General features: G+C 37.2%; 1 protein-coding gene across 1 annotated transcript; it reads left to right on the forward strand.

The window, feature by feature from the left end:
• The first annotated feature begins 2,145 nt into the window (after positions 1-2,145).
• On the forward strand, positions 2,146-3,087 carry LOC103581973 (olfactory receptor 7G2-like). The gene has a single exon (XM_008563669.1). The coding sequence runs from the start codon at positions 2,149-2,151 to the stop codon at positions 3,085-3,087; it is 939 nt and encodes a 312-aa protein (XP_008561891.1). The 5' UTR covers positions 2,146-2,148.
• Positions 3,088-11,160: the final 8,073 nt, after the last annotated feature.

The raw sequence follows: 11,160 nt of genomic DNA on the forward strand, positions 1-11,160 counted from the left end.
ATTTCCACATTTATAAATTATATGTGGGTACTTCAAAAAGTTGGAAGAAAAATGAAATTAAAACATAATATGGATCTTTCTGTGAAATTTTTGAAGACCCTCATATTTTTACATATAGATTGGCATTAAATTTCCTGATATCATTTTCTAGATATCAATGCCTTAGTTCACCCCTAAGTAAAGAAGACTGGATTTCAATTAGAGAAGGCTACGTGTCCACCCGGGCAAAGTATGTGACATGGGGAGGAGCAGGCACAGGTGGAGAAAAGTAAGCAGTGCACACCTGACCTCACAGGGTCAGGCAAGCAGCCATCCTGAATCCCTCCCTTCTAGAGTCTTGGTCTTTAAGGATTTGTGCTGTCCTGAGATCACAGTGACAATAAAATTCCTTGGCTAATGAGGAGCTTTGAGTATTGAGCCTGTGGGGATACAGAGACTACAATGTGCCTGTGACTGCCTCATTCAACAGTCATTTCTCAGCAAAGCAGTCAGACACCTGAGCCTCCTCCAACAGATGATCCCTCCGGCCCAGCAGCCTGGTGCCTCACTCTGTGTTCCTGAAGACACAACTTCTGTATGATACACCCAGAAATGTCAAGCATTATCACACAGTGACACCAGCCAGGTAACCTAAACTCTTTTGGTAAATGTTTGTAAGTGAGGGCAGATGTTTTACTGCAGGTTTATCTAGGGGAAGCTGGGAGGAGAGTACACACATCACATGATTGGCATCAAGTCACCACGCGTCTCCAGCCTAATTGTCATCTTCACATCTTTCCTTGTACCGTTGCGTGATAATCAATTTACTCTCATCTGCTAATCTTGTACCCAGACCCTGCTACGGTTAGGACCATTTTTCTCTAGAGCAGAAATCTTCCTATTCTAAATCAGGATGATCAACAGAATAATCTTTCAGAAGGAGAGAAGAAATCTAGGGTAATTAGAGGGGGGTGGGAGAGCGGGATGGGGAGAGACTGGACAAGGGGCATAAAGAATAATTATGATTTGTAACAATATGTATCTAGTAATATTGATTTGATCAATATATCTCAATGTTGAAGCCAAAAAAATGTGTATAAACATTTTTGACTCAATAAAAAAGATAAAGTTCCATTTTTGATTCAATAAAAAAGATAAAGTTGGTTATCTAACCTTGAAAATAAATAAATATAAATAAAACAGGACGTCTGTTATAAAATTCTCTGTCATTTACTTGCAATCTTGCAGTGGGGAGGGCAGAAAGTTTACTAAACTCCACCTTCCCTTCCCTTTCCTGGTTCTTGACAAACCTTTGTATTATCTCTGTGTCCCGGTTCTGATGTCTTGAGGGATTCAGACAGAATCTTCAGGCTGCCTCCCTAGTTTATCTGATTTTCTTTATAAAATTACTGAATGTTTTAAATAATCAAATAGCACAGAGAGTTTAATTTAAAGAAGGACCACCTCTTCACCATTTCCAAAGTTAAAAATGGTTGATGTTCTGCTATATCAGATTCGGGTCTTTTCTAAAATAACAACACAGTATGTATACAGAAGGCACCATTTATTTATTTATTTATATTTATTATTTGTTTATTTATTTATATTATTTATTTTTATTTATTTATTTATTTACACACAATATGCATACAGAAGGCACCATTCTTATTGATAGATTGATTGGCTGAAACAGGTATGAGTTTATTTGTCTCAAATAACAAGCCCAAGGATGTATCATTCCAAAAATGCCGTCAGGGTTTCAGCCTGTTTCTGTTTCTCTGGTTTACCATCTTTAGTGCATTACATTTGCCCTCCTGCTTCCTAGCTCATGGTTGCAAGATACAGTCATGGGTCGCTTAACATCAGGGAGATGTTCTGAGAAATGCATCTTTAGGTGATTTCACCATCGTGTGAACATCACAGAGTGTCCTTACACACACCTAGATGGCACAGCCTATTACACAATCACTCGATGTGGCCTCTTACTGACAACATAAGCTATAGATTTTGCATGCTTAGGAGCCATGATGAACCCTTTTGAACTCCCCTTTATTTATCTACTTGTCTTCACAAGGTGGTGATTCCATCAGGTGATGCTCCGCCTGCGGGACTACCAAATATTTGATGATCCTGTCACCACCCCATATTTCCACCAGATTCATCAACAGTATGGAAACCAGAAACCAAACAGCTGTTTCAGAATTTCTTCTCATGGGGGTGACAGAGGATACAGAACTGCAGCCCCTTCTCTTCAGCCTGTTCCTGTCCATGTACCTGGTCACCGTCCTGGGAAACCTGCTCATCATCCTGGCTGTCATCTCTGACTCCCACCTCCACACCCCCATGTACTTCTTTCTCTCCAATCTGTCTTTTAGTGACATCTGTTTAAGCACAATCACGATCCCAAAGATGTTAGTGAATATCCGAGCTCAGAATACAGGCATCACTTACACAGGCTGCCTCACCCAGGTCTGTTTTGTCCTGATCTTTTCCTGTTGGGAAAATTTTCTCCTAGGGGTAATGGCCTATGACCGCTATGTGGCCATTTGTCACCCCCTGAGATACACGGTCATCATGAGCCCTCAGCTTTGTGTCCTGATGATTCTCCTCTCCCTGTCTATTAGTGTTGTGCATTCCCTGCTGCACAGTCTGATGGTGCTGCGGCTGTCCTTCTGCACAGACCCAGAAATCCCCCTCTTCTTCTGTGAAGCTGTTCAAGTCATCAAGCTCGCCTGTTCTGATACCCTCATCAATAATATTCTGATATATTTTGCAGCATGCGTGTTAGCTGGGATACCCCTCTCTGGAATCATTTTCTCTTATATTCACATTGCTTCTTCAGTTTTGAGAATGCCTTCAGCAGGAGGAAAGTACAAAGCTTTTTCCACCTGTGGGTCTCACCTCTCAGTTGTTTTCTTATTCTATGGGACAGGTTTTGGAGTGTACTTCAGTTCTGCATTTACACACTCTTCCAGGAACAGTGCAATAGCTTCGATGATGTACACTGTGGTCACTCCCATGATGAACCCCTTCATCTACAGCCTGAGGAACAGGGATGTGAAGGGAGCCCTGAGGAACCTCCTCAGTAGGAGATTTTCTTATCTGTGAGTGTCATCTGGATTGGCCTGGGTTACTAGAATGAGGCAAAGTGAAAGGAATAATGGGTAAGCCACAATGCCTTACTCTTTTGCCACCAAATTTTTATGAAACGACTAGATAATATAATGGCTAAGTGTGCTTAAAAATAAGGTTGAAACTGACTATCCCTTTGTATAACATTTTGTTGCTTTCATTGTTGTTGTTGTTGTTGCTGGCTGGTACAGGGATCTAAACCCTTGACCTTGGTGTTTTCAGCACCACAGCATATCCTTTCTATAACTTTTTGATATTTTGAAAATGAATTCTACTCTCTAAGCTCAGTTCTTCTGTCAGAGTCTACAGAAAGTGAACCTGAGGTGAGGTTCTGCAATACTGTTATTTTTTTCATCATTAATATTTTTTACATAATTGCCACAATGTTTATAAGGATCTAAAAAACAAAATACTAGCATAAGAAATACTATTGTCAGAGTAGTTGAATTAAATTGTTTTTCAGAACTTTATAACTTTCTACAATAATAATTTTGACTCAGGTTACTTCAAGTTGGCCTTATTGAATTTCTGTGAGTGTTACTAATTTACACAGTTTTCTTAGACTGTTCTAACATTTCCTAGTTTACTACATTAACTCTTGCCTGACAAATCCTTCTGTCAATCATTACATACATTAACTCCTTAATTCATCGTTGGATTGTCCTACAGCCAACTACTCATGCTCCATATTCACAAAAGTCTCAAACCTCATGTATATGCCTCTAATATGCATTCTTATAGCCAGTGGAAATTTATTATGCTTTTTTTAAGATTAATGTACATTTAAGGCACTCTTGAAAGCTCCATTGGTGAATTTATATATACTGATATTTTAGGGAAAGTTCTAAGTAAAAGGAACCATGGAGAAGTTAGATAGGTCACGGAAAGGATCCGTAGAAGGCCGTGGTCATAGCAGAGACCAGATTTTACCTGATTGCATGGGTAGGATTATGTGAATTGCACTCCAAGATTCACCCTACAGTGAGATATAGAGCATAAGATTTCATATTCTAATTTAGGAATTCTTGAGATTAGACACTGGTAAACTATCTGGACAGGGCAACATGAGCCTAAACAGCATTCAGTTTAATCATCTATGAAATCACTGTATTTAGATTATCTCAGTGGTTTAAAATGTGTGTGAAATAGTTGAACTTAACCAGTCAGGAATCATTTCTTTCTAATAAAAGAAAGAAACCTTATTATACTATACATTCCATAGGTCCAAAGGCCTTGTAATAAAAGATAACTCTCACTCCTCTAGACTTTTATTACAAGAATTCCAGGATAAGTAATGTATAGAAACAGTGTTGTAGGGACTCATTCCCTCCCCCATAAAGTAGCTTCATGCTTAAGCTCATTTCAGTCTTAGACCCTGATGTCTACACAGATGCAAGCATTATATACAGACATGATGCCCAAAGACAGAAAACTGACTGTCCTTCTGTGGACCTGCTGTGTATAGAGTCTATTTATAATAGATATTTCTATACTGTCAACCAGTAGACATTCCTTTCATTCTCATCACCAAAAATCAGATTATATACTCACTATTCATCTAATTTTTGGAGTAAGCAAAAAATTCCTGTGAGAGTCTGATGACTGTGAGAGTCTGAAAATAACCATCTGGAGCATAATTCTTGTAGAGAATGTCACCCCCATATGCACTACAAACACTTAGTAGAATGCCTTGTACCAAGAGTAAGTACCCACTAAAGTATAAATCTTACCATCATATTTCATGTATTATCTATAATCATAATATTGTAGCACTATTGCTTCAGCAATTAGAGTTGTTTTCTTTCATTGTTTTACTTATCATCTGCTTTCTGGTCTGAGTAATATTTAAAAATAAATAATTATTAGGTATATAGGGCAAAAGTTGATAATCTTCTGGCATCTTATTTTGATAAATCAAAATACTTTCTGATGTTGATGGAAATTTTGTTTGTAATTTATTTTTGCTACTATGAATTAATATGTTGAATATTCTTGTTTGTGTGTTTTGGTAGTGAAGAGAGAGTTTTGTAGTTGGGACAGAATTACAGGTGTAAGGAAGGACTTATTTTCCTTTGGGTATTTCCAAGTGTTATCCTAAGTGGTTAAACCAATTTATAGCATGTTAAATGTTCCATATTGTGTTCTCGATATCCTGTTGTAGGGGTCATCTTTGTACTTGACCCTGGTGCCTGGCTATGAGACTCTGGCAGAGGAGGTGGAAACCACAAAGGCTACATCTCCAGTCTAACTAACAGTGTCTCTTTAGTTACCTGTGAAATATTTAAAATGTGCAGAATAGCAGGACAGGTGCCCAAGTTTCTACTTCCAGAATTAGTAAATTTTGTCACTTGCCATAATGGTTCTCTTCTCAAGATAAAAACATTGTATGCATAGCAAAGACATTCTATTTTTATTCTTCATCCCCCTCCTTCCAACTCCAGAGGCAACCTGACTCAAATTTGTTGGGTCCTTTGGCATTGTTTTAAACCATGTGTGTGTGTGTACTCGTGCCTGTGTGTGTGTGTGCGCATGCGATGCAAATGCCCTTAAATTTGAGAAGCAGTAAATTAATTGTGAGGTGGTAAGACAGTGGAATACAGTGACAGAGTGAAAGATAAGAAAGAAGAATGAAATGTACTAAGACTGATAAGTCACTAAGTGTATTATCTTTAAAAAACCAATTGCAAAATGACACATACAATATAATAAGATGCAAAGTAGTAGCATTGTTTATTGGTAGAATCACAAAGAATATATTGAAACTGCAAGGGTATAATACTAAGTTTAGAATGATGGTCCCATGGAAAGAGAGGAAAGAGATTAACAATGTAAAAAAAATGAGGGGGATGGTGCTCAAACAAATTTGTATGATATTATTGCTGTAGAATGACTAATGCATGTTTAGCAACATATTTTTTTTATTGTCTAAATTTAAGGTGTACAAAACTACCTATGGTAGTGATTACTATAGTCTAGAAAATTATTATATCCATTATCTCACATAGTTACCTTTCTTTTTTTCTTTCCTCTTATTTCATTTTTTTTTTCCTTTTTGATGTTCAAAGAACTGCAAATCTACCCTCATAGTGAATTTCCAGTATATGGTATTATTAACTGTAGCCATCACAGTGTACATTATGTCTCTAGACTTGTTCATTCTCCATAATTACAACTCTGTAACCTGTAACCTACATCTCCTCATATCCCAGGCCACGCCACCCCTGTTAACCACCATTCTACTCTCTGTTTCTATGTGTTTGAGGTTTTTCTTATTTAGGATTCCATGAGTGAGATCATGCAGTATTTTTCTGTGTCTGGTTTATTTCACTTAATATAACATCCTCTAGGTCTGTACATTGTTTCAAATGACAGAATAGCTTTTCTTTTTAAGGCTGAATGATATTCCATTAAATATACAAGGGTATTTTGAAGAGCTCATGAAAGGGGGAATTAAAAAAGAATATGGAGAGACCACATGATCTGTGGTGCTGCTGTGTGACCCAGCAGCCCAGCCCAGTGTGCGTGGAGCAGGGAGAAGTCCAGCAGGGAAGGCAGAAACTTGGCAGAGAGCACACACCCTGCAGTGTTGCTGCACAACCCAGCAGCCCAGCCAAGTGCATGCTTACCAGAGAGGTGGCTCCATTGAGAGGCCCAAGACCCTAGGCAACCACACACACAAGGCACTAGAGGCCAACTGAGCAGACACTGAGGTAGCCATACCAAATTGGCAACCCCAGCAACATCCTAGTCCGACAATAGTGTCAAAACTGTGGACTGTGAAATACCCTGCCACAATGACTAAACATCAAAGGAAAGATACCAGAAATACGAAAAATCAAAAAAGTACACCACCACAGGGTAATAACTTTCAAGCTTTAGATCCTATAGATCAAGAAGCCCTTGAAATATCTGACAAGGAATTTTGAGTGATAATTTTTATTTTTTTATTTTTTTATTTTGTGACCGGTAAGGGGAACGCAACCCTTGGCTTGGTGTCACCTGCACCACACTCAGCCAGTGAGTGCACCGGCCATCCCTATATAAGATCCAAACCTGTGGCAGGAACGCTGCTGCACTCCCAGTGCTGCACTCTCCTGAGTGAGCCACGGGGCCAGCCCTTCGAGTGATAATTCTAAGAAAACTGAATGAGATACAAGAAAACTCAGCTAGACAACATGGTGAAATGAAGAAAAGTATACAGGACCTGAAAGAAGAAATGTACAAGGAAATCAATGCCCTGAAAAAGAATGTAGCAGAGCTTGCCAAGCTGAAGAATTAATTCAATGAAATAAAATACACAACAGAGAGTTTAACCAGCAGGCTTGCAGAAGTAGAAGAGAAAACTTCTGACCTTGAAGATGGGCTTTTTGAAATAATACAGGCAGACAAAAAAAAAAAAGAAAGAAAGAAAAAAGAATTAAAAACACTGAAGAAAATCTAAGAGACATATCAGACAACCTTAAGCGCTCAAATATCCGAATCATGGGTATTCCAGAAGGGGAGGAAAAAGGAGATTGCATTGAAAACATATTCAACAAAATAGTGGCAGAAAACCTCCCAGTTATTGGAAAAGACTCAGATCATCAGATTCAGGAAGCTCAAAGATCCCCAAACGTATTCAACCCAAAAAGGTCTTCTCAGAGACATGTTATAGTCAAATTGTCAAAACTCAAAGACAAAGAGAGAATCTTAAAAGCTGCAAGAGAGAAGTGTCAAATCATTTATAAGGGAGCCCTAATCAGACTACCATCAGCCTTTTCATCACAAACTCTAAAAGCCAGAAAGGAATGGGATGGTATATTCACAATACTAAAAGACAGAGATTGCTAGCCAAAAATATTCTACCCTGCAAGGCTATCCTTCCACAATGAAGGGCAAATAGTACATTTATCAGACAAACAAAAACTGCAGGAATTCACTACCACATGAGCACCCTTACAAGAAGTTCTTAAGGGAGTACTGGGTTAGGTACCTGAAAAATAACTAGCACTGCCATAGAAACCCAGGAAATATCAAAACCAATAGTAAAATAAACATGCCAATAATAACGAAAAACAAACATACAGTTCATCTACAACCCACAGAACCAACAAATACATAAAACAAACAGTAAATCAGAAAGAAAGGAACAAAAGACACTTGAGACATCCAAACAATAATCAATAAAATGCTAAGATTAAATCGACACCTTTCAATAACAACTCTTAATGGAAAAGGCTTAAATTCCCCAAGGAAGATATAACAACCACAATTTTTTTTGAAGTTCTTACAACAAGAAAATGGAGGGGACACACCTGGGTGGGAGGGGGGAGAGGGAGAAAGGAGGGAGGTTTCAGTGATGGAACACAATAATCAACTACATTGTATATTGACAAAATAAAAATAATAAAAAATATATATATTTAAAAAGAAAAAAAAAAAAGACACAGACTGGCTGACTGGATTAAAATGAGGACCCAACTATATGCTGCCTACAAGAGACCCACCTCACCCATAAAGACTCACATAGACTAAGAGTGAAAGATGGAAAAAGATTTACCATGCAAACAGAAAAGAAAAACAAGCTGGAGTAGCTATACTTATATCTGATAAAACAGACTTTAAACTAAAAACCATAAAAAGACATAATGAGGGCCACTACATAATGATAAAAGGATCAATCCATCAAAAATATATTTACACCCAATGACAGACCATTGATCCATCAAGAAGACATAACACTCACAAATATATGCACACCCAATTTTGGAGCAGCCAGATTTATAAAACAAACTCTATTAGACCTAAAGAAAGAAATAGACACTAATATCATAATAGCAGGGGACCTGAACACCCCACTCTCAAAATTGGACGGAAGAACTAGGCAAAGAAACAGCAGAGAAACACAAGATCTAAACAACATGACCAATTGGACTTCGCAGATATCTACAGAACATTCCATCCAACAACCTCAGAATATTCATTCTTCTCATCAGCACATTGATCATTCTCCAGGATAGATCACCTATTAGGTCACAAATCAAGTCTCAACAAATTCAAAAAAATTGGAATTACCCCATGTATTTTCTGAGACCACAATGTATTAAAAATAGAAATCAATAAAAAATGAAATTCTGGAAACTATACAAACACATGGAAATTAAACAGCATTCCACTTAATGACATATGGGTCCAAGAAGAAATCAAATAGGAAATCAAGAAATTTATTGAAACTAATGAAAATTAGCAGACAGAAAGAAATCATTAAGATTAGAGCAGAACTTAATGAAATTGAAAGCCAAAAAACAATATAAAAGAACAACGAATGAAAAAGTTGGTATTTTGAAAAGATAAATAAAATTGACAAACCATTAGCAGGGCTAATTTTAAAAAAAGAGAAAGAAGACCCAAATAACACAAATTAGAAATGAAAAAGGTGATATTACAACTGATACATCTGAAATACAAGCACTCATTCGAGACTACTATAAGCAAGTATATGCCAACAAATTTGAAAATCTGGAGGAAACGGATAAATTTCTGGACACACACAAGCTCCCAAAACTGAGCCAAGAAGATTTAGAAAATCTGAACAGACCAATAACAATAAAGGAGATTGAAGCTGTTATCAGAAGGCTCCCAACAAAGAAAAGCCCAGGACCAGATGGATTCACAGCAGAATTTTACCAAACATTCAAAGAGGAATTGAAAACAATTCTTTACAAACTATTCTAAAAGACTGAAACAGAGGCAAATCTCCCAGACTCATTCGATGAAGCAAATATCACCATGATACCAAAACCAGGTAAAGATACTACTAAAAAAGAAAACTACAGGCCAACATCCTTGATGAATATAGATGTAAAAATCCTCACTAAAATACTAGCTAACAGAATACAGCAACACATACGTAAAATTATTTCCCCTGATCAAGTGGGATTCATCCCAGGGATGCAAGGCTGGTACAACATATGCAAATCAATAAATGTGATACACTATATTAATCAAATCAAACACAAGGACCATATGATCATCTCTATAGATGCTGAAAAAGCATTTGATAAAATTCAACATTTGTTCATGACAAAGATCCTCTATAGGTTAGGTATAGATACAAAGTATCTCACCCTAATTAAAGCCATATATGATAAACCCACTGCCAATATCATCCTGAATGGGGAAAAGCTGAAAGCTTTTCCTTTAAGAGCAGGAACTAGACAAGTACGCCCACTCTCACCACTCCTATGCAACATAGTGTTGGAAGTACTAGCCAGAGCATTCAGAGAAGAGAAGGAAATAAAGGGCATCCAGATTGGAAAAGATGAAGCCAAACAGTCCCTGTTTGCAGATGACATGATCCTATATATTGAACAGCCTAAAGTCTCTATAAAAAAGACTCCTGGAGTTTATAAATGATTTTATCAAAGTAACAGGATACAAAATCAACTCAAAAAAATCAGTAGCATTTCTTTTCTCCAATGGTGAACATGCAGAAAGAGGAATCAAGAAAGCATGCCCATTTACAATAGCTACCAAAAAATAAAATACTTAGGAATTGAGTTAACCAAGGATGTGAAAGTCTCTATAATGAGAACTACAAACCACTGCTGACAGAAATTAGATAGGAGATAAGAAGATGGAAAGATATCCCATGCTCTTGGATTGGAAGAATTAGCATTGTGAAAATGTCCNACCCTGAAACAATAAAACTTCTTAAAGAAAACATAAAAGAAACACTTCAGGAAGTAGGACTGGACAGAGACTTCATGAATACGACCTCAAAAGCATGGGCAACCAAAGGAAAATTTAAAAAGTGAGATCATACCAAAGTAAAAAGCTTCTGCACAGCAAAAGAAACAATTAACAGAGCTTAAAGACAACCAACAGAGTGGGAGAAAATATTTGCAAAATATACATCCGACCAAGGATTAATATCCAGAATATACGAGGAACTCAAACAACTTTACAAAAAAAAAAACAACAAGCAACCCAATTAAAAAATGGGCAATAGAGCTAAATATACATTTCTCTAAAGAAGATATACAAATGGCCAACAAACATATGAAAAAA

This window comes from Galeopterus variegatus, unplaced genomic scaffold (assembly GCF_000696425.1).
Source record: "Galeopterus variegatus unplaced genomic scaffold, G_variegatus-3.0.2 Scaffold14465, whole genome shotgun sequence".
NCBI classification, from domain to species: Eukaryota; Metazoa; Chordata; class Mammalia; order Dermoptera; family Cynocephalidae; genus Galeopterus; species Galeopterus variegatus.

Excerpts from the sequence above, each read along its gene's own strand:
- LOC103581973 (XM_008563669.1), top strand. The coding sequence starts at position 2,149 with ATGGAAACCAGAAACCAAACAGCTGTTTCAGAATTTCTTCTCATGGGG.